The sequence below is a fragment of the Camellia sinensis genome, chromosome 2 (assembly GCF_055761805.1).
Source record: "Camellia sinensis isolate YWXY chromosome 2, ASM5576180v1, whole genome shotgun sequence".
Lineage (NCBI taxonomy): Eukaryota > Viridiplantae > Streptophyta > Magnoliopsida > Ericales > Theaceae > Camellia > Camellia sinensis.
Genome location: NC_138962.1, coordinates 153,100,791 through 153,128,039, shown reverse-complemented (window position 1 = coordinate 153,128,039; position 27,249 = coordinate 153,100,791). Strand labels below are relative to the sequence as shown.

At 33.6% G+C, this 27,249-nt stretch overlaps 1 protein-coding gene and 1 pseudogene across 14 annotated transcripts; one reads left to right on the top strand and one right to left on the bottom strand.

Annotated features, from left to right (window-relative positions):
- The first annotated feature begins 465 nt into the window (after positions 1-465).
- LOC114291669 (putative threonine aspartase) lies at positions 466-4,456 on the top strand. Of its 14 annotated transcripts, none has more exons than XM_082915822.1 (8): positions 582-719; positions 1,014-1,082; positions 1,197-1,282; positions 1,841-1,922; positions 2,079-2,208; positions 2,802-2,893; positions 3,127-3,251; positions 4,061-4,456. In XM_082915822.1, the coding sequence occupies exons 3-6, from the start codon at positions 1,263-1,265 to the stop codon at positions 2,861-2,863; spliced, it is 294 nt and encodes a 97-aa protein (XP_082771948.1). In that variant the 5' UTR covers positions 582-719; positions 1,014-1,082; positions 1,197-1,262; the 3' UTR covers positions 2,864-2,893; positions 3,127-3,251; positions 4,061-4,456. The 14 variants fall into 14 exon arrangements, 11 of the variants coding, with proteins under 11 accessions (XP_082771953.1, XP_082771952.1, XP_082771957.1 ...); XM_082915823.1 differs by having other exon boundaries at positions 1,014-1,086; XR_014361818.1 differs by lacking the exon at positions 1,197-1,282 and having other exon boundaries at positions 466-824; positions 1,014-1,086; positions 3,192-3,232.
- A 12,198-nt stretch (positions 4,457-16,654) lies between these two features.
- LOC145819158 (ribosome-inactivating protein PMRIPt pseudogene) lies at positions 16,655-17,326 on the bottom strand (annotated as a pseudogene).
- Positions 17,327-27,249: the final 9,923 nt, after the last annotated feature.

Here is a 27,249-nt window from a genome sequence, read left to right as displayed (position 1 = left end):
ACACGGTATGCATTAGTATGTCATGAAAACTTTTATTAAAAAAAATTTCAATCCGATTATTTGTTTTTAATTTTAAAATGCTAACAATTTCTAATCAAGCTTCTCACCTTAAATTTTCCTAATCGAGGGCAACTTAAAAAGTAATTTATACATTATTTTATAATTTAATGTATTCTTTTAAGGAATAATTGCACCCAGTGGGATTTTAAGGAAAAAAATTATATGTTTTTGAAAAAATTTATAATTTTAATTATTAATATTTATATTACTTCTCACTGATTTGTAATTATTTTTTTCAAAATTATATTAATTTGATATTTTCTCTTCTTTTAATAATTTAATTTTTTTTTAACTTTTTAAATGAGCCTAATCTGAATAAAAAATAAAACATTTGTAAAAAAAATACAATAAAATATAATATATATGAAAATATATTAAATTATATATATATTTTTGAATTTAGTGATCTTCTACAATCTCCTCTTTGATTCAACGTCAACCTATAAGAAGAAGAAGAAGAAGAGGAGGAGGTTAAGAATGGAGACACAGTCGAAGAGGTCAAGTCGAGGTCTCTGTATTGTATACCCACTTTATTTAGGCACAGTGATAGTTAGTTAGGTCTCCTCTCTCATATACAACAAACACAACAAATCGACTATTTAGACAGTGCTCCATCTCCATCTCCGTCGGCAATTGGGTCTCTCTCGCTCTAGATTCAGGTTCGTTCTTTCTCTCTCCGATCCTTGCTCCCTCTCTCTCTCTCTCTCTCTCGATCTCTCCCCCATTGAAGACACTTGTGAAGTCTCGACCTTCGTATTCTCAAGGTAATTTCTATATCTATTCTCTCTTCTTCATCGATTGAAATTTTAGAAATCGAAACCCTAGTTTCGAGTTTTTCTATGATTAGAGCTTAAATCATGTATATTTGGCGTGAGAGTTGTTTTTTTTTGTTCTTGCTCATCATGAATTTTGTTTTTCTCTGATTTGATCCCGATTTATGGTGATTTTCTCAGATTTGCTCGTTATCTCTGATCAGAACATTCCTAAGATTCGCAAGGTCACAATCTTAACCACAAAGCAATGCAGGTTCTCATCAAACTACATAAGATCATACTCTCTTTATCTAGACTCTGAAATTGCAAGTTTCCTTAGGCAGCTTGAAAGGTTTAATCAATGGTTGGATGACTTGGTTGCAGATGGAATTGGGACCAATGATAGAATAGAGACCTTATGGAAGAAGTTATATGGATTTCTATTAGAGCATGTTTATTCGGTCTTTGTTGTTAGTAATTGTGGCTGTGTTTATCTTTGAATTTTGATATACAAATTACCTCTTTCTGGCAGCATTGCCACAGTACTTATTATTTATTTCTTTTGCATCTCAGTTTATATTTCATATTGTATATCATGTCCATGAGTTAGGAGTTGGGGATTTTGCATTGGAAATTATGAGTATGCAACATTATTTTGTTAGAGATGTTATGTAACGCATATTATGTGTGAATAGTGAATATGAATCTGCCTTCTACACATGTTCAGTGCTTGTAAAACTCAAATAAAGTGAAACCATGAAGGGTAATGGGTGAAATTAGTTACAGTGATTTGGTCTTTAATTCAAAATTTGAAAGAAATGATTTATTGAGGAGTCTATTCCAAGTTTCTGATAAATTAGTTTCTTACTTCAACAAATGGCATGCCCTAGTGAGATGCACTAACTCCTCTTTTTCTTGGCTACACTGGTGATCCTTGGTGAGGAGTTAGTGCATCTCACTAGGGCATGCCATTCGTTGTTCTCTCTCAGATTTTTGTTTTCTTATGAGGCATTTTTTGTGTTTCCTAGCTTCTTGGTTGGTGAAGGTGCATGTATGTGGGCAAAATCCAAGGGTATTCCTTTTCTGGCAAGCATACCAGAGGCTGATGAGGTAAACTCTCCTAGTTTTTTGTCGTATCTATCTAAATTTCCATTTCCCTATATATCAATATTTTTTTCTTGAATATGTTGGTTTTAAATTTCTTTAGTAATCTGTTCTTTATTCTGGAATTAATTATCATACTTGTTGTGCATCGTTTGGAAACAGTGGCTAGTTACAGAGAGGGCAAAAAGACAGTGGGAAAAATACCAATCAATGCTTGATGATGCAAAAGCCATGAAAGCAAAAATTGATGGAGAACTTTCTTCTAGCACTCAAGAGAATGCTGCTGTATCAGGTACTCCATGCCATTTACATATATCATCCCTTCTACTCTAAAATTGTTAGACGTAAGCAATTCATGGGATTAACAAGTTCTAGAGAGGTAATTGTGTGTTATAGTCTTTTATATATCATAATGTGGATTGTTCAAACAAAGTAAATAGGCTGAAACTAATAAAATTAAATGTTTAGCTTATAGGTCAAAATTTATGGATACTTGAACACCTTTTTTTTTTTAAGTGAGAGAAGAAAAAAAATGAATGGAGGATACAAAATGGTAATTATAGGGAATGCTTTGTTATATTTCAGAGTATTGATTGGATCACATCAGACTATTACTTCATTGTTCTATGGATATCTATAAGGAAAAAAAACAACAGTCTTCATGTAGAAGAAGAAATGCAAGAAAACAAAAAAGGAATTCAATTTATTCTATGTCGCTTGACATTGGTGTTTTGCTGGACATTAGCATTAGTATGATCCATAGTGCCTATGACCCAGATAACCCAGTAATTGAACAGCAAAGGGTATGCGTGATTTTAAAATTTCTCTGACCCAGTCAAGGGGCCTTTTTAACTAATCATTTTTTTAAACAAAAAAATTCTGCAGGTTGCTACTGTTCAAGGTCTTTCAAGAACTGGTTCTCTTCGACTTGCTGTTGCACTCATTGAAAGGGATGGTGATCGGAATCTGGTTATGAGGTTAGAGGATTAAAAGTGCAGAAAATCAAGACAAGATGAAAAAGAAAAAAAATCTCAAGAGCCAACCTTAGAATCCCTTAAGCACCACATCTAGGGATATAATTGCATTACACAATTATAAATCTAGGACCAAGGATCCTTGGTCCTTGGTCCTAGGTCCATGTTCTGAGTTTTATTCTTGTACTCAACTTCATTTAACTTAAGGTGCCATTTAACTTTTTTTTCCACCTCAGAATTTTTGAAGGCGTGTTTGATGAATTGTGAAGTTTCCTTAATTCTTGAGCATAAATATGAGCAGATGCAGCAGATGGCTGATGATCCAATGAACCAAGTTTCTCAGTGAGTATTACTTGTACAGGTTCATCTCTCATTCTTTTATTTTTCCTGTTAATTATAGATAACATTACAAATTAGTGGCGTTGAGGAACTTTTCACGATACTGCTATGCTGCCATTATGTTGCCACTTTGGTACAAATTACCATCAATTTACTTCTGTGTGTTGGTTAAGTGGTTTGAACTTATCTACTACCCACCATTTCATTGGATAAGGGCTTAATAGAAGTTGCTGAAACTTCTTGGGTCATGCTATAGGCTGAGTGCTTCTTTGGACTTCGATGGCTAGATTCCCACGTTAAGCATAATTAAATGGAGGCTTATGAAACTTCTTGGTTCATGCTATAGGTTGAATGCTTCTGTTCATCAATTATGTTTTGTTCATCAAGTGAGTTTCTTGAGTTGTTTGCTTCAATTGGATTGGATTAAGCTTCCTAATTGTTTGTTGTGAATTTGTCTATTTATTTGGTAGTAAAATTTGTTTGGTCCTAAAGATAAAGTATGTCATTTGTACTGAATTTGTTGACTTGCATAGACATGCATGACTTTTTTCCACTTCTCAAACATCCAAATGGTGGCAGATCAAAAAAAAAAAAAGTATTCAAATGGTGCCTTAACTCATATCTGAGTTTGGCAACTCAATTCATGTTTGTACATAAATGATAAATAATATTTGAAGTCAATGACACAATATTTTTTGGAATTAATTGAAAAATAGCAGTGAGGTTATATCTTCATTGCTTTTACTTTGAATATTTTCTAATTTTTTTTACATAGCTGGAAATTTGCTTCTATAAATCTCTAACATTTGTTATGATATGGGCATTTTGCAGGATTCTCAGGACCCAAATCAGCTGAGTTGATCTTTGGCTATATGGACAATGGGATGCATTCGTGTTGACAAAATCACAGAATATCTGTGTGATCCACTTCAGAGGTGTCTCAAGGTTGATATTTACCCTTGTTTCCAAAAGTTTGGATCAGTATCTCAAACACAAGGAGTCTGCTGAGTTGTCTGCGATTTCAACTTGATTCAATGGGTATATTAGTTGTTTTGATATCATTTGCTCATTTCAATAATCAAGTCTTTTTGCTTTATTTTTTTTCCCCACCTAGTAGGATTCGTAATTGAGAATCGGATAAGTGATAATGTGTTATGGCTATGAGAAAATTTTTGTATTAAAACACTTAATTTGAGGCAGTTCAATGGTGGTTGTTTCTTGTTACCATTTTTATCTTTTTCTTTTTTCAGTTTGTTGTTTCATTGAGAATATATGAGTACTTTTTATCAATGCACTAGAATCTTATAGCATTGTCATGTTGGGCAGTCACTACAGAGGCATAACAACTCCAATGTGGGGCTAATTTGAGTTTGGTGCATTTCTTAATTTAGCTAATTTTACTGTCTATCCCATGATTTTAGTGCACGGAAAAGATACATTTGTCTTTAAATAGATCAAATAAAGTGGAATGGCAAGTGAAGTGCAAATTGTTGTTTGGGAAAATACTTTCTGCAAATTGTGGTTATTTTAGACAATATTATGCATTGATTCTTTCGCTTACTGGTTGTTTATTTAATCTGAAACTGTCATCTCAATTTAATAAGTTTGAAATTGATTCTTTTTGTAAGATTACTGTATAAGAGTTTCTTGGAACAATAATACTTGGTAGCCCGAAAATAGTAGGCTCGAATTGGCTCGAAACCCAAAACGACGTCGTTTCCTTTTTTTATTTATTTTATTTTTATTTTTTTCCTTTTCTTGCTTTTGAACACAAACATAGGTGAGAGAGAGAAATGAGAGGAGAGAAGAGAAGAGAAAAGGAAGAGAGAAGGAGGAAGACAAGATGATGACGATGGAGGAAGAGAAGGAAGATCGACGGTGATGGCGGTGATCGGATTTGAATCTGAATTGGATCTGAATCTTTTTCTTTTTTTTGGCTGATGATGATGTGTTGATGAACATGTTGTTGATGATGATGAAGATGTTGATTTTTTTTTTTGTTTTTTTGTTCTAGTGGATCTGATCTGAAGATGAAGGGGGGAAAAAAAAAATTGTTGATTGTTGATGATGTGTTGATGAAGATGTTGTTGATGATGACGATGATGTGTTTGATGAATGTTGTTGGCTGCTCCCTCTTCTCTTTTTTTTTTTCTTCTTCTCTTCTTCTTTTTCTGCTTCTGGTTCTTCTTTATCTTCATCTTCAAAAAAACGAGAAAGAAAGAAGAAAAAAAAAAAAAATTCAAAAACGACGTCATTTTGGATTCAGGGCAAATTCGAGTTTGGAAATTTTGGGCTACGTATCAGAATTGTTCTCGGAAATGCATTGCCTATAAACCCAATGTTTTAAAAATCGGACCGGTGATTGAACCGGATAAAGGATCGGGTGGACGGGTCATCGGTTCAACTGTCGGGTTGAACCGGAATTGAATCGTGACGTCATAAATATAATAAAATTATATTTAAATAATATAAGTAATAAAATTATAAATTAAAAAATTAAATAATCTTAAATAATTCTCCTAATACCTTTTTTACTAAAAAATATAAAAATATATTTTAAAATATTATTAATTTTAATTTTGGAAGAAGAAATCAAATATTTAATATTCCCTCCATATGATTATAATTCAAATAATTTGATTGAAAGAAGAGCAAAAATTTTGGAGAGATATCAAAGTTTTAAGTTTCCTTCTAATAAATTTGATTGAATCCCACATAAATTTCTTGAATTTTTTGGGAAGAATTTTTTTTCTTATAAATAGGTAGAGGCTTTCACAATAATTTCAAGCTCTCAATGGGATTCCTCACAAAAGGAGACCTTTGAAAGAGAGTTTTCAATTAAAATTTTCTTATATGTAATATATATATATATATAATAAGAAAGAAAGAAAGAATAAAAACAAAAATTTGATATTTATTGATCCAGTGAACCGTCATCGGGTCGACCGATTTGGCGGTTCAACCGCCGGTTTTTTTGGTTCTCTCAAAATAGACTTGTTTTTCACTTTGAATGGTTTAGTGGGTGTATCCGGACCGGAATTCTAATTGGCCGACGGTTCAACCGGTCGAACCGGCTGGTCCGGTCCAATATTTAAAACCTTGTGTAAACCCATCATAAGTGGTGAACTTATGTTGACCTTGATTGTAGTTCAAAATTGTGTTGTTTTGTAGTTCAGTTTAAAAAGTATTGCCCAAACTTTATGTCAAGCTAGTTACTATATATAAAAGATCAATTTTTGGGTCATGTGTAATGGATTTTCTTCATTGTTTTTGTTTTCTCTTGTATTGAAGTTGTTGGCAGTTGCTGTCCTGTTGGGGTATAGCCTTGTCTTTACTATGTATGCAATTAGTGTTTTATCTATATATATATATTGTTCTAGGTTGCTTCTATTGTTGTATTTATCCTTGTTTCTTATCATTCTTGTTTGTGTCCAATGTATGCTGTGTTATTTGTATTTTTTCTATACATCACAGTTCAATTTGTTGATGCCCCTTGCTTTGTTATCCATTTTTATTTGTTCATTCTATGACAATGGGAAAATTGATTATTGCTAGCGCTGTCAAGGTCAAAATCTCTCCCTACTTACTATGCATACATGACATAAATACTTTATAATTTTTGCCGATAAAAGAATAACATAAATACTTCATAATTTCATATATAATCAAATATGCTCATGCACAAATCTATATAATTTATTTTAGTGTTGTGATGCTAAATTGGCTTGGTTTCTGCAGGTTGTTGAGTTTGCCATGGCTTTGCAGGAAGCTGGGTGCTTATATGTTGTTCTGAAATGTGTGCTTGCACCTGTTGCTGCTACTACTGCTGTTGCTGCAACATCTGCTCTTCGAATCCCTACCATTGGTATTGGGGCAGGGTCTTTTTGTAGTGGCCAAGTTGATTGATTCTTTAGCTCTCTCTACTAATCATAATAATGAATTAGACTTGACTGGCTTGTGTTATGTATAATCTTTTTGTTTTCGTTTGTACATATAATTTGCTATCTGATCTTGTAATTTGCTTTTCAAGTATTAAAGCGGGCATTTTAATGATATCACGTGTTCATATATTGAGTTTACTCATATAATGAACTTTGAATTTGCTTTTATTCTCTCTCTCTCTCTCTCTCTCTCTCTATATATATATATATATATATGTATATATATTAAAAATAACCTTCTACTACTGCATACAAAATTATATCGTAAAAAGTGTAGTAATTTATGACATGCAAGAAAATGTTGTAAAAGATTATATACGACATACAAAGTATGCCAGAAATGCATAATGATCATCTGTCTCCAAATATTCCTATCCCTTTGTCCCAATTTACTCATAACCATTGGATATGTCTTGACATTTTCAAATCTTGGGATTCTCATATGATCCAATGGTTATGAGTGAATTGAGATAGGGGTACAGAAATATTTGGGGACAGAGGATCTTTGCTAGCCAGAAATGTACTAAAAATAACCTTTTACAGCATACAAAATTATGTCTTGAAAAGTGTAATGATTTATGACATGCAAGAAAATGTCATAAAACATTATATACGGCATACATAGTATGCCATAAATATATTAAAAATAATCTTTTACGGCATGCAAAATTATGTCACGGAAAGTATGATAATTTATGGCATGACAAAAATGTTGTAAAAAATTATATACGACATACAAAGTATGTCATTAATGTTTAATTTATTACTTTTTACAACTTTACCTGCCTGTCGTAAATGACGCTCTCCACAACATGTCATGTAACGACATTTGTGTGCATGTCGTGAAAGAGTTTTTACGGTTTGGATTGCAAGCCGTAAAAATTCAATTTTGTTGTTATGTTTAAAAATTTATGTAAAAAATTATATCAAAACAATTTTAATAAATTATTGAACCGGACATCTGATTTTGGACCATATGACTCCATGTCAAAATGTAAGCTTTTAATTTTCATTTAAAAAAGTTCAATGATATTAACATTTATTGTCTTCATACGTAACACAATCAATCAATTACATAAACAAAAACTAAAGTTAGTATCTTTATAGTTTTTTCTTTTTATTTTAATCTTTGCACAATCTATTAAATAATACTAAATTGGTCTGTATCTTATATATTTTCTTGCAAAATTTTCAATTATATTCTTAGTCTCATGCCACCAAAATTAGATTTTCCATAGATTCATCATATATTATTATTTTTTATTGTGTATATATTTTGTAAATATTGTACAACTTTTTAAATTATTTTGTATATATTTTCAGTTTGATTGAAATTATTCTTAATGTTACTTTTTAATTCTAATTTTGTTTTCATATATCTTTCTTACAATATTATTTTTATAACTTTTTTCACAGTATACTAGAATAGATGCGACATAAGAGGGAAAAGAAACTAGAAGAAGAAGAAGAAAGCCATATGCCAATCTATCATATTAACCCCCACATTGATCAAGAAATACAAAAGAGTCCAAAAGGAAAATGCAAAGCAGGCTTAGAGGAAGATGAAGGGTAACAATTTATTTTATGCTCTGAAACTGGTTGACAGAATAATTTAAGGGTGAGACACTACAAGAAAATACACAATTGGCGACCACTTTTGCCGACTAAAAATATTTTGGTTGCCAAAAGTAGTGGAATTGGCGACCAAAAATTATGTTAGTCGGTAAAAGTACAATATTTAGCTACTAAATTTTTTTAGTCGGGGTATATTAATTTTTGGCGACTAAAAAAAAAATTAGTTGCTAAAAATCTCACAATTGGCGACTAAAAAAAATTTAGTCGCTAAATTTGTCACAATTGGCGACTAAAAAAATATTTTGGTCGCGGTATATATAGTTTTGGCAACTAAAATAATTTAGTCGCTGAAAGAAAAATAAAAAATTATTTTTTATCTTTCGCGACCAAAAGTTTGGTCGGCAAAACTTTAATTTCAGCGACTAAAAATTATTTTGGTCGCGGTATATATAGTTTTTGCAACTAAAATATTTTAGTCGCTGAAATAAAAATAAAAAATTATTTTTTATCTTTCGCGACCAAAAGTTTGGTCGGCAAAAATTTTAATTTCAGCGACTAAAAATTATTTTGGCCGCAGTATATATAGTTTTGGCAACTAAAATATTTTAGTCGCTGAAAGAAAAATAAAGAATTATTTTTTATCTTTCGCGACCAAAAGTTTGGTCTGCAAAACCTTAATTTCAGTGACTAAAAATTATTTTGGTCGCGGTATATATAGTTTTGGCAACTAAAATATTTTAGTCGCTGAAAGAAAAATAAAAAATTATTTTTTATCTTTCGCGACCAAAAGTTTGGTCGGCAAAACTTTAATTTCAGCGACTAAAAATTATTTTGGTCGCGGTATATATAGTTTTGGCAACTAAAATATTTTAGTCGCAGAAAGAAAAATAAAAAATTATTTTTTATCTTTCGCGACCAAAAGTTTGATCGGCAAAACCTTAATTTCAGCGACCAAAAATTATTTTGGCCGCGGTATATGTAGTTTTGGCAACTAAAATATTTTAGTCGCTGAAAGAAAAATAAAAAATTATTTTTTATCTTTCGCGACCAAAAGTTTGATCGGCAAAACCTTAATTTCAGCGACTAAAAATTATTTTGGCCGCGGTATATATAGTTTTGGCAACTAAAATATTTTAGTCGCTGAAAGAAAAATAAAAAATTATTTTTTATCTTTCGCGACCAAAAGTTTGGTCGGCAAAACCTTAATTTCAGTGACTAAAAATTATTTTGGTCGCGGTATATATAGTTTTGGCAACTAAAATATTTTAGTCGCTGAAAGAAAAATAAAAAACTATTTTTTATCTTTCGCGACCAAAAGTTTGGTCGGCAAAACTTTAATTTCAGCGACTAAAAATTATTTTGGTCGCGGTATATATAGTTTTGGCAACTAAAATATTTTAGTCGCAGAAAGAAAACTAAAAAATTATTTTTTATCTTTCGCGACCAAAAGTTTGGTCGGCAAAACCTTAATTTCAGCGACTAAAAATTATTTTGGTCGCGGTATATATAGTTTTGACAACTAAAATATTTTCTTCGCTGAAAGAAAAATAAAAATTTACTTTCACTCATCACTCTTTCTCTCTCTTTCTATCTATCTGTCTCTCTTTTTCTCTCTGTGTCTCTATCTCTGTCTCTCTTCTCTTTCTCTCTCTTTCACTCATCACTTTTCTCGGTCTGTCTGTCTCTTTCTGTGTCTTTATTTTTGTCTCTTTCTCTCTTTCACTCATCACTCTTCTATGTCTCTCCCTCTGTGTCTCTCGCTCATTTCTCTTTTCTCTATCTCTCTCATCTCTCGTCTCTCTCTGTCTCTCTTCTCTTTATCTCTCTCGCTCATCTCTTCCTGTATCTCTCTCGTTTATCTTTTTCACTCTTTTTTTCTCTCTCTCTCTTTGTCTGTCTCTTTTCACCCATTTTTTCATCTTCCTCTCTCTATTCTCTTTCTCCTTCTTACTCATCACTCTTCTCTCTCTGTCTGTTTGTCTATCTGTCTATCTCTCTCTCTCTGTGTCTCTCACTCATCTATCTCTTCTCTCATTTCTGTATCTCTCTCTGTCTCTTTCGTTCATCTCTCTTGTCTCTATCTCTCTTGTTCTTCTCTCTTCTCTCGCTCTCTCTCATCTCTCTGTGTCTCTCACTCATCTATCTCTTCTCTCATTTCTGTATCTCTCTCTGTCTCTTTCGTTCATCTCTCTTGTCTCTATCTCTCTTGTTCTTCTCTCGCTCTCTCTCATCTCTCTTTTCTCTCTCTCTCTCTATTGCTCATCTCTCTCTTATTTATATCTCTCTCTCGTTCATCTCTCTTCTCTCTATGTCTCTCTCACTCATCTCTCTTATCTCTATCTCTCTCTCTGTCTATCTCGTTCATCTCTCCTCTCTCTCTATCTCTTTTTATGACTCTCACTCTCTATCCCTTTCTCTCTTTGTCTCTCTCTCTTTGTCTCTCTTCTTTTTCTCTCTCTCACTCATCACTCTTCTCTATCTGTCTGTCTTTGTCTCTTTTTCTCTTTGTCTCTCGCTCATCTCTCTTCTCTCTATCTCTCTCATCTTTTTTCTTTCTCTATCTCTCTCACTCATCTCCCTTCTCTTTATCTCTCTCACTCATCTTTCTTCTCTCTCTATCTCTCTCTTTTTCTATGTTTTTCTCTCGATCATCTCTTTTCGCTCTCTTTCTCTTTCTTTCTTTGTCTATTTGTTACTCGTCTTTTGTTTGTCTCTGTCTCTGTCTCTATCTCTTTCTTTCCATGTCTCTCTCTCTCTGTCTCTCTCTCACTCATCACTCTTCTCTCTCTCTTTCTCTCTCTATTATTTATTATTATAATTTTACTTTTTATTTATTATCATTTTGGAGGGATTTTTAAATTAATTTGGCGAGGAACTCTAGAGGGATTTCAAACACACTAAAATGAGTTAGGGCTTAAACACGTCTCTCTCTCTGCCATCGATTCTCTCGCGCCTCTGTCTCTCTCATTCCATCACTCTCTCTTTCTCTTCACCCATTTTGTCATCTTCCTCTCTCTCTTTTATTTCTCTCTCTTACTCATCACTCTTCTCTGTCTGTCTGTCTGTCTTTCTCCCTGTGTCTCTCACTTATCTATGTCTTTTCTCATATATTTTATCTCTCTGTCTGTTTTGTTCATCTCTCTTCTCTCTATCTCTCTTGTTCATCTCTCTCCTCTCGCTCTCTCTTATCTCTCTTTCTCTCTATGTCTCTCTCGCTCATCTCTCTTCTCTCTATCTCTCTATCTGTCTCTCTCGTTCATCTCTCATCTCTCTATGTCTCTCTCGCTCATCTCTCTTCTCTCTATCTCTCTCTCTGTCTCTCTCATTCATCTCTCCTCTCTCTTTGTCTCTTTTTCTGTCTCTCACTCTCTATCTCTTTCTCTCTTTGTCTCTCTATCTCTCTCTCACTCTCTACTACTACTATTACCTCTCCTCTACCACCGCCACTCTATCTCCTTTACCACTACCACAACTTTACCACTAATCTCCTTCGCCATCACCACCAGCACCACCAGCACCTCATATCCACCACCTTCACCACTACTGTCGCTTCCTCTCCTCTACCACAAAAAATTAGCTTTTGATTTTTAGTATAAAAAAAAAATCGGCCACAAAAAAATATTTTTAATTGACCATAAAAAATAATTTTATTTTAATAAAAAATATTTTTCATTGAAATATTACCCCTACTTCTACCAAATAAAAAAAAATTCATTAAAAAAAATGAAAAAAAATTTCCCCATTTTTTTCACTGACCCGCCTGCCCAAACTTATTTCCCCCCTTTTTACCGTCTTTCCCCCCCTTTTTTCATTTCCTTTCAGGTTTGCAGAGCCCCTGTTTCGAAACAACACGTCTCTCTCTCTCTCTCTCTCTCTCTCTCTCTCTCTCTCTCACGGAGGCGAGCGACGAGCGGCGAATTTTGGTTCGAGTTATGAGCTCCGAAGCTGCTTCTTCAAAGCTTCTTCACCAATTGCTGGGACCAGAAAATGTGCAGCGTTGGTGTCTGGGTTGTCCTCTGTTACTTCACCAACGGTTTCATCGTTCAACGAGGTTCCAATCAGCTTAATCTCTGTTTTTCTTTGTTAAAAAATGGTTTTGATTTTTCGGTTTTTGTTTTTTTGTACGATTCTGATTTCTATCTATGTGGGTTTTCTATGTGGGTTTTGATTGTTACTTTGTTGGGTATGGTTGGGTTTGGCTGATCATCACTGGCCGAGCTCCTACTTTGCCTTTGTGGGCTGTGAGTATCATCATCCATTCGATTCGGTTCTATCTTTGCATCTATCTTCTTTCTTTTTTGATGACTTTTTTTTTTTTTTTTCGTTCTTCTTTTCACTTTTCACTTCACTTTTCCTATTTGTCTTCTTTCAGATCATGTTAGCTAGAATAGCGATTTGGGTTGTTACTAGTCTTGCAAGATTTAATATTGTTATTTATTTTTTTATCTGAATCTTCAAAGCACGTTTTGTGATTACTGTGTGGAATATTCATGTTCATGATTCCTAGTTATCCCAACTATTTGGAATTGATCATGGTCTAGTGATCTGTTCTGAATTGATTCAGATTCTGTAATTGATCTTAATTTTTGAATCTATGCATCTGTTGCACAAGTTGCTGTATTTATTGATTCAGATTCAGATTCCTAGTTATCCCAAAATTGTAATATTGTAGAGAGTTTCACAAATGATTCAACATTATTGGTAAACTTTTTTCTGTATTTTTCTGTATTTTTGAAAAATACACACGTTTTTCTGTATTTTTGAATCTATGCATCTTTTTTCACCAATAGGGTGAAAAGGGTTTAACAATTTATTGGTAAACTTTTTTCTGTATTTTCTGAGGTGAGCTAGCTTGCCATATCATGAACCTATTGGTTGTTCTGTTGGCTTGTCTATTCATCATGATCTGAACTTGCTGATTGCAAGACTAAGTGAGTTTAATTTGCAGGACCACGTGATTCGGCTATATCAATGTGTTCCACATGTATATGTATCTTTTCTACCTAAGCTTCTCAAAATGTTTGTGGAGTCAGAACTTATCATTGGTATTAGTATCGTTGGTAATATTTACAAGTGATGTCTGTTCTTTTTGCCCCAAATATTTGAATATTACAATTCAAACAATCCTTTTTAAGTCCATTTCACTTATTAATCCTTTATTGTTGTTTTGGGGTTATTCCCCATCACTTTCTTCAATTGTGTTAGGGAAACATTTTCCTTTAAATCGAGCCTGCATGGTTTTATAGGAAAGATGACAGCAGAATATGAATGCTCATGAGCATCCTATTGACATCCTAGATGAAGAAGGAACTATTAATCTTCCATAATTAGTGATTTTGCATTCAAGTCATGCTTATAGTGAGGGAATCATATTGACTCAGACTTATTTGTGATGTTTCTCTAGTATGCATCTTGTGGTAATCAGAAATTGGAAAATTTTAGTTGATAACCTAGAAGAAAATGAAGAAAGTCACATGGTCTCTACGTTTATTTATATTTGTTCAACGTTTATTTTTATTACCTTTAATTTGTTCAATTTTTTAGATTTGTCTCTGTTTTTTAGTTCTTGTTAGTGGTATATATATAATATATATATATATATTTTTGTTGGAGAGCTTTATTCAGAGCGATTTGTGATTTGTTTCTTTTAGATTGAATATATATATTTGAAGTGTTTTAAAAAACTTGTGTTTGGTGTTATTGTTGTATCTAAACTATGTATTGTTGGGCTGCTTGTGTAGGTTTATTTATAAGATTGGAAGTTTTAATTAATGATGGTTCTTGGATTGCAGTTGATTATATATTTCATTCTTGTTTTTTGGGCTTTTAAATTTCTCTTGAGTTATGACTCAAAGGACAACAAAACAGGGTGTACAAAGTTAGAAACTTGTGACACTTTATTTAGGATTAATTACACTTTCCATTCCTATAATTTGATTAGAATTTTACTTTAGTTCTTATGGTTTTAATTTGAACAATTTGGTCTTTACATTTTAAGTTTAGTTTTAATTTAGTTCTTTTGTCTAATTTTTTATTAATTTTGTTTACATGTACATCTTAAAAAATTAAGAAATATTTCAAAATTATTAATTTTAGTATTCTATTTAGACATAAGTACTAAATTAAAATTGTACTTAAATTGGTTTGGCTAAATTGTTCAACTTGAAACTATAAAATAAATTTTAAATCGAAATAAAAGGATGGAAAGTGTAATTAACTCCTTTATTTATTATTTTTTTTGAAGTTGTTTATTTCTGTGTTTAATTATTTATGGGACAATTGCAAAAAAACAAACAAAAAAAATAGATGGCATTGACACTAATTTGGCAGTGATGAAGGTCTTGCTAATATTACTCTTATCACTGATTTGTTTGTTTTTACTTTCAGTTTGTTTTTATTCCATCTCTCCTCTTTTTCATACTCGTCTTCTTCTACAATGTGTCAGCCACCAGGGCCCTCACCATCGTCATTTTTCGGAGCATCTTCAACTCTCCCTAGCAACAATTGCAGGTAAAAATCTGCTGTATCACTCTCACTCACTCAGTCTCTGCCTGTGTCTCCCTCTCACTGTCAATGTTTGTGTTGATGTTCGCTACTGGGATATGTGGAGAATATCATTTCACTCTGTTGCTTGTGAAGTCCCCCAATCTATTATTTGCCTTGGAGTGTGTTATTTCTCCTCTTTCTTTGAAGTATCCCTTTCTATATTGGCAAATATACGTAATGAAAATCAAATATTTTTTTTTTTTTTTTTGCTTTTATAAGTTATTTGTAAAATCGAAGCATCATTGGGGAACATTTTTAATATTATAGTTAAACTATCAAAAAAAAAATTGTTTGACACCTCTTGTGATATACATTTTTAATATACATTTTTAAAATGTAGCATTAAAATTGTTGCCACTTTAGGTACTATTACATGTGAAATTTTTTAATTTAATTACCCATTTCAAATATTTTCATTAAAAACAAACCTAACATTATTTCTCATTTTCTTTGGTATAGATGGATGATGGATGATCTCGTGCACGAAGCTAAATTGTACAAGACTACTTGGCAGTATAAGCATTTTTGGGAGGATTAAATATTTTTGGATGGATGTGTATCGATAACAAATATTAGTAGTTTTATTTGTTGATAGTTGCGCATGGATAACAAATAGTTATGTTTCAAATTGTTATGCTAGATGGATGTGACTTGTGAATGAAAATTTAGAATAGTTGTATTGTGTCGAATGTTAATGATTCAGTTGATTTGAATGATGCTTTAAAATTGTAGGTTTATTATGGATTGAATGAATTATTAGGAATTACAGGTGTATTGTTTTTCTGCTTTTGGCGACCAATTTATTATTCGCGACAAATAAATAATTTTTTTTTCGCAAAAAATGACAATTGCCCAAAAAATATATCTATTGCCGACCAAAATAGCTCTTGGTCGTGGAATCTCACTTTTGCCGACCAAAAGTTTTGGTCGCGAAAAGTAACAAATGGCGACCAAAATTTTTGATCGTATAAACTATTATTTAGCGACGAAGAAGTTTTGGTCGTTGAATGTAATTTTTGCCGACCAATTTTGTTGGTCGCTGAAAGTAATTTTTGCCGACCAAATTAGCGACTAACATGTATGGTCGCTGAATGTAATTTTTGCCGACCAAAGTCTTTTCGCGACTAAATAGGTTAGTCGCGATAATTATATGTTTAGCGACCAACAATTTAGTCACCAAATAGAACGTTTTGCCGACTAAAAATCTTTTTAGTCGCTAATTACTTTCCGCGACCCTCAATTGCCGACCAACTTGGCGACCAAAAAAATTGGTTGGGAATATGTTTTGCCGACCAAAAATGGACTTTTAGCGACTAATTTTTTGGTCGGCAAATGTGTTAATTCTTGTAGTGAGATGTGGGGTTTAGGCAGTTACGGCAGTTTCAGAGTTTGAACAATTTGTTGTTGACGAAGTCCTCAGTAGAGCAATATTGCTATAACTACTACTAGTAGTCTTGCTGCTTTGGTAGAGAAGAATCGCTACCATGGTATAGCGACTGAGTGTAGTAAAGTCGTTTACTATGAGGGGCATGTAATTGTCATCTTGAAGCTGAACGCTGTTAATGAAGTTTTCTCCGTCTATCGAAAGCTGAACCTGCTTGGACATAGACGACCATTCGTTCTCCATGCTCACTATCAAACCTTTTGGTGTAAAAGTGTTTCGATCGGTTATGCTTTTGCGGACTTGTTCCTCAATGCGTTTGAACCTTGCCGCTTTCGAGACCATCTGAATGACCATAAGAACCGGTTCGGCTACGCTCCCACCGTACCACAACCTTGTGATGGCGTCAGCTAGGGGAGTTGGTCCCAGAGGGAGCTTGTCCCTCGCCTTTGACTGCTGCTCAAGGCTGTCATAGTTGCTGGTGTAGCTTAACTTGTTTTGTTTGGTGCCGACGAATAAATTGTTGAGTTGAAGTGTGGTGGCGTCTTTGAAAAAAAAGGATTGGCTATTTGCACTACTAAAAGCCACCACATAAAGGTTCACCACATCTATTGATGAGATTGACCAGAACGAATCGGTCTCGATCCAACACATTACCTGCGGTCTTCAGCACTGGTAGACCATTTACTGTTTGGGTTCCCCGGGACACGATTTCTCGCAGTGCCCCTAGGAAGTCTCTGTATGAGGCCTCGGTGGCACCCACCACATTGAAGGAGATTAAGGGATAGGCCTGGACGTCGCCTTGGATTCCAAGGCTGAAAATTGATAGAACAATGTATAATATTGCTGCTACCACTCTCATCTTGCTATACTTGCTAGTTACTATGAGGATATATATTCATATATATATATATATACATCATATTCATGTAAATTTTTTTTTTTTGGATCAGCAAAGAAAAATTTCATTTAACAGCATGAAATTAAAGGTACAGGAAGATAACATGCATCGAGAGAGATTCGAAAAGTATAAAAATACCCCTACTACTGCTACTCGCATCCATACAACCAACCCCTTAGCCTCTCGATTTTTAAAACAGAAAAAAGTTAAGAAGGACTTAACTTAAAAAAAAGAAAAAAAATACAAGAAACCCCACATAATCAACCCATCAAAACACCCAAAACAAACTAAATTAACTAAACCAACACCCAAGCTGCCCGAACCACCCAAACTAAAGTCTAATCACCAACCCACTCTGCCAAGACCCACGCCTCTGCAGCTACAACTCCCAAAGCCCTCACCACCCACGCCTACGCTGCTGCCCACGCCACCCCTAAGCTGCTGCAACTCCCAACTCCTAAAGCCCACAACCAGAGCTGCTGCAACACCTCACCAACCACACCTATGCTGCTAAACCGGCCAAGAAGACTCCATAGCCAACACCGGGAGTAAACTCGATGTTGCTGCAACACCAAAACTCACCCACAGATCAACTCCCACTAGGTCTTTTTCTTACCCACACCTCTTCTTCTCACTCACACCCACTGCAGATCCACGCACTGACCAACCACCGGGACACCTCCAAACATTAGGAAAAAGTTCACCCCTCAAACTCTGACTCGAAGAGGAGCTCTCGAATGAAAACTAGACAGATCTGGATCAACTACGACACCCATGTTTCCGCCCAAACAAAGCATCGATACTTCTCTACCAAATCTGAACCAGAGTTCATCCCTCAAGCTCTTACTCGCAAAAGAGCGCATGAATGAAAATCATGGACGACCCCTGATAAAACAGTTGAACCGGGCCCCGAAACACCAAAAACAAAGACTAACGCAGCAACACTAACACACCTAGATGGGAAAAAATGGGAGAATCAAGTTTATTGAAGGAAAAAAATTAACAAGCAGACGTCGGAAGAAGAACAAGCTAGGCCAGCCGACCACCATAGCCAAAGGCAGCGGCCGGCCAGCCCAAAAAAGAGGCCTGGGGTGAAGGTTTTTTAGAGAGAGAGAGAGAGAGAGACCGAAATAGAGAGGGAGCGAGAGAGACTAACTTGGGGTAAAAATTATATTCATATTCACCCAATTTGATGGCCAACTTGAGGAACTTGAGGCCAACTTTTCATGTCAGATTGCCATGTGAAGGCCAGCCGCCCTCATTGGTCACGTGGCCTCATTGTTCACATGGTTATTACCATACAAATTTATTTTAAAATATAGTTGTTAAATTCATGTGTTAATAAAAGCAAAAGTAGCAATCATACTTAATGATAGAGTGAAAGGATTTTAAATCTTGTGGATAAATTCATAGATAATGAAAATTGTTGTTAAAAAAAAAAAACTGAATAAAATCTTTCTATAGATTCTTTTCATGTGTTGAATCAAAGTTTAAGATCTTCAGGTTATTAATTTCATTGGCTAATTTTATAGGAATAATGTTAGAGATCATGAAAAAAATCATAAATTTTTTTTCACCTTTGGATTACACATACAATAAAACACTACATATCAATCAAATGAGGAAAAATTTTCATGATACATTTCATGATATGTTTTTTATGATCCCTGGCATTATTCATTTTATAGGCTTCATTTGAGAAGTAAAGATTTTAGCTAAAAATCAAATGAGTTTAGATTTGTTAAAGTTAAGTACTAAAAAATAAAAATAAATTTTTAAAATTCATTCAGCTACTAATTAATTTAGTAGCTAAAAGTAGCTCTACGGCTACTAAAACTTATTTTAGTCGCCAATTGTGATATGTTTAGCTACTAAAAATTTTTTTAGTTGCCAATTGTAATATTTTTAGCTACTAAATTTTTTTTAGTCGCCAATAATCAACATTCCCCTACTAAAAAAAATTAGTAGCTAAAAAGTTGACTTTTGCCGACTAATGTTATTTTTGGTAGCCAATTCCGTAACTTTTGGCGACCAAATTTTTTTTGGTAGCCAAAAATGGTCGCCAAAAATGTATTTTCTTGTAGTGGTTGAAAAATCTCAATTTTAAGATAAAATTGACCCATTACGTGATTAATTTAGATCCAATTAATTTCTAAAGGAAAGTCTAGCCATTTTCTCATCACCCACCACTGTGTGAATTTCAAAAGTCCCAACCAAGTCCCATCGCCGGTAATGCATTTGTTGTTGGTGTGAATTTCAAAAAGTCCCAAACCAAGCCCCATCGCCGGTAATGCATTTGTTGTTGGTTTGATTTGTATGGGTTTGATATGCGATATGTTGGCGGTGATTAATTTTTTTTTGTTATGTTGTGTGTGGATGCTGTGACGTTTAAAGATGGTAACAAAGTATGCTTGTTACATGATTTATTACTTCAAAAACTCTTTTTTTTTTCTTCTTAATTACAAAATATCTTATTTGATGTGTTGAATGTTTTTTGCTGTTTTGGATGCTCTAGATGAGTTGAAGCAATTGAGCTTGAATTGATGTACCAAGCACGTCCCTTTCAGATAATTTTCCATATATTTTATTTTTTAGGAAAATTATGAGAAATTCTATGGGTAATATATGCCTTAGTTATGAGATTTGTAATTTTTTGTTATAACCTATTGTAGTATTAATTATGATTTCGTTATGACTTATTGTAATGCTAGTTATGACTCATTATGACGTTAATAATGATCTATAGTGATTATGAAAAGGATATCTATGCATAAAATTCATACAAAAAACACTACAAATATAATGCGATAGTGATATTTTTACAAATATAAGTCATCTTCATGGATGTGTTATTGAAAAAATGAAAGGGCGCCATTGAACTACATCATCATATATGAAAATTCGAATTTTTTGTTTGTATATTATTATTATTATTATTATTATTATTAATTATTATTATTGAAAATCATTTAGTTATGATATTTGTGTATATGTTTTGGTTACGATCTTTGTGCTTTTTGCTATGATCCAAAAATTGGTTGGTTATATCACTACAAGAAAATACACTTTTGGCGACTAAAACATTCGTCGCCAAAAGTGCATATTTTAGTCGCCAAAAGTATTTCCCGACTAAATAATTTGGTCGTTGGATTTGTCGGCCATACATAGTCGCCGAAAGAATTAGCGACTAAAATTCATTTAGTCGCCATAAGTATCACAAAATACCGACTAACATGTTAGTAGCCAAAAAGACAGGTATTGGCGACGAAATAATTCTTAGTCGCCGATATAATACATTGCCGACTAAAACTTTAGTCGCCGAAACCTTTCATTAAATATTTTAACTCAACTATTAGCTACTAATGTTTTTGTCGCTAAAAAATGAAATATCTACGGCGGCAATATTCTTAGTCGCTAATAGTGAAGCTTCAGCTACTAATGTTTAGTCGCCCATGATTTTTTTATGTTTTGGCGACTAAAATTTAGTCGCCTAAACTTTCTTGGGGTTTTAGCTACTAAAATAAGTTGTCGCCATAGCTGTTTTGGAGTTGTTTTGGCTACCAAAAATTTTGTCGCCAAAAGTCTTTTCAGCTTTAGCCACTACACATTTAGTCGCCATAACTATTTTCCAGTTTTTTTGGCTACTAAATTATTAGTCGCCATAACTATTTTTATTCGTTTTAGCTACTAAAATTTTAGTCGCCAAAAGATTTTTCTTTTTAACTACAAATTGATTTCTCACCAAAAGCGTCATTTTATATTTTTGTTTTGTTTGTTTAATTTTACTAAATTTTGTCCAAACCTGTATGTATCCATCGCAACCTGTAATACGTATACAACCTGTATGTATCACCTACATGGTTCACTTAGAACCATAAAACAAAAATGAACACCTGCTATATATATTCCAATTACAAATAATAATGTAAACTTATGTACGAACGAACTATATATATTCCAATTACAAATAATAACATCATACATTCCAAATACGTTACCAAAATTATGTCCTCTATACACAACATTTTTACTATACTATGCATTGTAATGACCATTTGACAAGGTACAAATTACTATGGTAATATGTACCACGACAAAAGGTAATACAAGCTCCAAAAATATTATGTACCCCACCATAAATTATATGTGCGATGCATCCAAATTCCACGGTTCATTAATTAATACAAGCTCCAAAAATACTTTGTACCCTGTCAAAAATTATATGTTCGATGCATCCATAGTCCACAGCAAAAAGTATAGGACGACAAAAAACTTCCCAACTTTCCCAGCTTGTGTATCTTCCGAGAAAAAATTAGAAGATCCACATGTCAATGCCAAAAGCCATCTACACAACAAAAATTACACCCATTAGTTCCATTGTAAACAAAAAGTTATAGCCATCTACAAAACACAAATTGCAAGGATGTCAATTGTAATTGAAATTGTATGTAAATATAATTTGAATTTAGGTATTTCAATATAGTTTTTGTACACGTTTTTGTACACGTTAATTTAGCTATGGTTTTATGAAATTTGGAATGAAACTGAATCTTGAAAATATTGAAAGCTTTCAACCAAACTATGAAAATGAGATTCATTTCAATTTGGAACTACGATTTCTATAAATATATTTACATAAATGGAACTAAATTTCAAATAAAAATCATAACTATAAAGTCATGGACCTAACAGTCAATAATTAGGATTGAATCGAACCGATTTGTGGTTTTTAAAAAAAAACAATTTCTTTTACTTAATTCGAATTTGACTCACACCATCGGAACGTTTGAAACATGTTTGATACAAAAAACAGAGGCACATTTATAATGATAAGACTAACTCAGGAAAAGCATCCAAAATCAACAAGTGTGTTCAAAAAACAGATGCACATTTCGAACATTTTCGATACAAAAAAAAGAGGCACATTTCGAACATTTTCGATACAAAAAACAGAGGCACAGTTATAATGATAAGAGTAAATCAGGAAAAGCATCCAAAATCAACAAGTGTGTTAAAAAAATAGAGGCACATTTCGAACCGATTTGGAACATTTCTCCAAAACGGAGGCACATTTAAACGATACAAAAAGAATCCAAATCCAAAATCAAAATGGACAATCTGCAATGTCAACCACACCCATTCACGAAGTCAGAAAAAGCCCTAAAAATTTGTGTACGAAATAAATGGAAAATGAAAGGACAAAAACATGTCAAACCCTAAAAGTAATCGTCAGAGAAGGGGATGGGAGAGACATCGACAACCAGATAGAACCAGCTCGACAGAGAGGGAGAGAGACGACAGAAACATACCTGCGATGGTGATGATCGCCGATTTGCAGTGGTGCTGGTGGCGAGCGCCGGTGGCCTGCGATGGTGATGCTCGCAGGTGGTGAGCGACGGGTTTGGTAGGGACGGGTTTGGTATGTTGATGTCGGTGTGTGAGAGGGAGACAAAAGAGAACAAAACACTGTGTGCAATATATATGTACTGGGCGCGAAACTTATTTATTTTCCCTCTAAAAAAAAAATTCGAACATTTAGCGACTAAACGACAATTTGTCGCCAAAATGAATGTTTGGCGACAAAAAATTGGTCGGCTAAAGATTACTTTTTGGCTACTAAATTCAAAAATTCGTCGCCAATACTGAATATACAACGACTAATACAGATTTGGTCGTCAAAAAGTGATAACAAAAATACCCTTTTTTTGGCGACAAAAATGTTTAGTCGCCAAAATAAACCATACGGCGACAAAATAAAATATTGGTAGCCTAAGTGGGTAACAACAGCGACTAAATGGAAAGTTGGTCGCCAATGATACTATATGGCGACGAAAATACGTTAGTCGGCAAAAGATTTCAATGAATGCCGACCGAAGCCGATATTTGGTCGATGAATGTGGTATTTTTGGCGACTAAAATTGGTTTGGTCGCCAATTTTAGTCGCCAAACATGCATTTTGTTGTAGTGTATCTATGTGATGTTTGGTTATAGTTTAATTTTTTTTTTTTTTTTATATAGTTATTACTCCCATAGTATTAAATTATGTTAAATGATAATGAAATTTACAAATGACATAACTTACATACGGTATACCCTTAACAATACACATATATACAATAAGATTAGGGAGTCTTTCCAATTTACTCAAAAATTTACCAACTGCCCACATGGCAACCCACCTCAAAACAGAGGCTTTTAAGGAAAAAAATATCATTCCAATTAATTTGGTTATCAATTTATTATTACCATATAGAGACAAGTAAAGAAAATAGGTATATATCTCTTTTTTCTTCTCAGAATATGTGTTAGGACTGTAGCACCATACACAGAACTAAAAAAAATAAAATAAGTGAAAATTGTTAAAAAGTCTAACCTAAAGAGTGTATAAGGTATTAAGTCCAGTATATATTTTTTATTAGTGAGAGGGCCACACTTTGTAAAATAGTTTGGTGATAAATCTTTTCCTTTGTTTTAAAGGACATTTTGTTTCTGATTTTATTCCTTAATTTATATGTTGACTTTTTTTTAACTCTCTGTTTAAATTTATATCTATTTGTTCAAATTATTTTCAATTTGTTCCAAGTTTTTGACTATATATATTTTTTTATTTTTATGTTCAAATTTTTATCTATTTGTTAAAAAATTTTAACTATCTGTTCAAATTTTTTAACTTATTTGATCAAATATCTATTCAAATTTTATTATCTGTTCAATTTTTTCCTTTGAATTCGATCTGTCTAAATTCTATCTGTTTAATTTTTTTCCTATCTGTTGAAAAATGAAGCTAATATATGTTGAGCCAAACATACATTTATCTGTTGCAACACCAAGCTAAACCAAACCCTACCTTATCTATAGCAATTTGTTTCATCATCATCATCATCAATAACAAAAAAAATCTGAGCCAAGAAAAAAAAAAATTGAGCCAAGAATTTTATTATCTATTCAATGAAGAATTCTTTCAACAATAAGCCACTATCTGTTCAACAGATCTGTCCAAATTTTATTATCCAAATTTTAGTCTCTCTCATCTTTATCTGTTGCAATCTATTTCATCACCATCATCAACAACAACAACAACAACAAGAAGTAAAAAATAGAGATCTATTCATAGATCTGTAAAAAAAAGAAAAAAAAAGGGACTTCTTCACATATCTAGATCTATCACAGATCTACCAAAATACCAAAGCACCAAAGTTTCTCAAATCTGATCTTTTTTTCCTATCCTTTTAATATTCTTTTTTTTAAGAAAAAAAAAGTCAGATCAGATATGGTCAAACAATGAACTCCAGATCATTTCACAGATATACACACACAAATATATAGCTATCATGTTTCAATTTGAACGCAAAAACACAATAAGAAGAAGAAAAAAAAAAATGTAAACAAAATAAGATAAAAACAAATATAAAAAAAAAAATTCTCTCTTTCACTTCACTTTACATATATATACATACATAAAAGAACAAAAATAAAAAAAATACACATACATAAATGTGGGGACATAATTTCTGGCACTGTCCACGTGGCCGAGGTTCATGGCTGAAGTGCCGCGTGGAAGGGACATGTTACCAATGTGTTACATGAGTGAACCTGAATACCAAGATATGTTCCGATATTGTCAAAATCCGAGGTAATCGGATAAGGGACATGAGTCCTAGAAGAGTTGAGGAACTTTGTTTGGATATGGATAAGACTCTTGAGAGATAAGATCCTTATCTAGATAGGAGTCCTAGATAACTGTTACACTAGCAGTTCTATGGAATGAGGCTTCAAGTTGGACATTGATCATTATATAAAGAGGGCACCCTCGTGGGTCTAAGGTATGTTTTTTTACATGTTTTATATACATTTTTCATTGTGAGCTTGTGATTAAGTTGTTATCTTTTAGAGATAAGTTTACTGATTTGATCGTCAGAGTGCCCCCTGGGTGGACAAGCCACTGCAGTATTCTTATCTTCTTGCTTTTAGGTGTTAGGCTTAATTTATTCTGTTGTGTGCTCTTCAGTTAAGTTTGAGAGATCTCGGCTAGGAGATCTGATAGGTTGTGAGGTCAAAAATCCACACCCACAATTTGGCGCCATCTATGAGAACTTAACAAGGATAGATGGCTAACGCCGGGCAAGAAGTAAGAGTCGGGGATGACCAGTTCAATGAAGATGAAGAGTACGTCGATCCTCGCATTCTGGGCGACAATGAAGAGGAAGTACAAGAGATAAATCCAGGAACGAACACTGCCAAGCATCACACTAGCCCAAAGAAGTGTAACGACGACTATTATAACAAGCGTGACTTCTAGATTTGGAAGGACCATTGTATGCGGAGGGACAATGGGGTAAATGAGTTAGCAAACTAACTAATAGACTTGCAGTTAGTAGTGAACTTCATGATGCAGAGCAAGGTAATGCATTCGACATTGCTATTGCTGGCAACACCACTAGCAGTCACAAACATCGGTGCACAATTGGGGGAATAGGTGAGGAAACTACCGGCAACCCCACCGTCTGCCATCAATATTGGCATGTGGCAAGAAGGGTAGGTTGTGGTTCCAACCATCCCTGTCATGACCCAAATTCGCCCCTATAGGTTTAGTATCATGAGCAGCCAGTAATCCTAAGATTACCAAAGGCCTCTTAAATAGAATCACAAAATAAGGGGCTGACAGAAGCAATTTATAACATACAACGTCCATTGAGCTGTGCAGACTTATATAAGACAAAGAAATTTAAAACTTTATATACATATACATATGATCACATCATCCTTATATCATCATTTATATGCAGATAAGACAAAAAGGGACTTAGCCCTATGTACAGAATAGTCACAGACTCGTTCAAAAGTTAACAAAAGAACTTAAGACATATTTCTTGTTCAAATAAAAACTTAACCACAAAGTTTGACCACAACTTATATCGGGAACCTCCACGTGAGGCACAATGGTTGGCTTACAGAAACAGAGTCCAGACAGAAGTCTCTAAGCCTGGTCACGCGCCTGGTTACGCGCCTGAGCACCTATATACATAATATAAATAGTGAGCTAGAGCCTAGTGAATAACAACAGAGTAAAGGTTTTAATAAATGATGTCCATAATGGATTTAGATATTAGAATTCAGATACAGATACATATCCAGTCATACGTGGTACATCCATTAGCTAACAGAGCAGATTGGTCATATAAGACCCATACACAGAGCAGATGGTCATTAAGACCCTTATTCAGAGCATATAGTCATTAAGACCAGTTCAGATCAGACAGATGATTATGCATAATCTTTATAGATAGTTCCATGATTGGAACCCACATATATATCCCTATTACCATGTAACAGATTTAAGATAACAGAAGCTAAGGATGCCACGAATATAGTTCAAAAAATTGGACACTCATTCATTTAGTTCAGAAGACAACATTTCAACCAAAAAAAAAAGAAAGTATAACTTATCATCATAAAATACTTATAAGAAAACATATATTTACAGAGTTGTTACTCACAGATAGCTCCAGAGACAGATCAGACGGACGATGACGCATGACCTACACAAGCACATAACAGATACAGATTAAAACACGCGTTCCGTATAATGCTGAACGTAAATCTTCTTAGTGTGTTTCTAATTCATTTCATCATTAGTGTAGCCTAAACCATGGCTTAAGAATGCCTAAAATGGAAT

Bases quoted from the DNA above. Each gene is read 5' to 3' on its own strand.
- LOC114291669 (XM_082915822.1), top strand. From the start codon at position 1,263: ATGTTTATTCGGTCTTTGTT. The intron at 1,923-2,078 runs GTAAACTCTCCT...GTTTGGAAACAG, and splicing joins GCATACCAGAGGCTGATGAG to TGGCTAGTTACAGAGAGGGC. The intron at 2,209-2,801 runs GTACTCCATGCC...AAAATTCTGCAG, and splicing joins AGAGAATGCTGCTGTATCAG to GTTGCTACTGTTCAAGGTCT.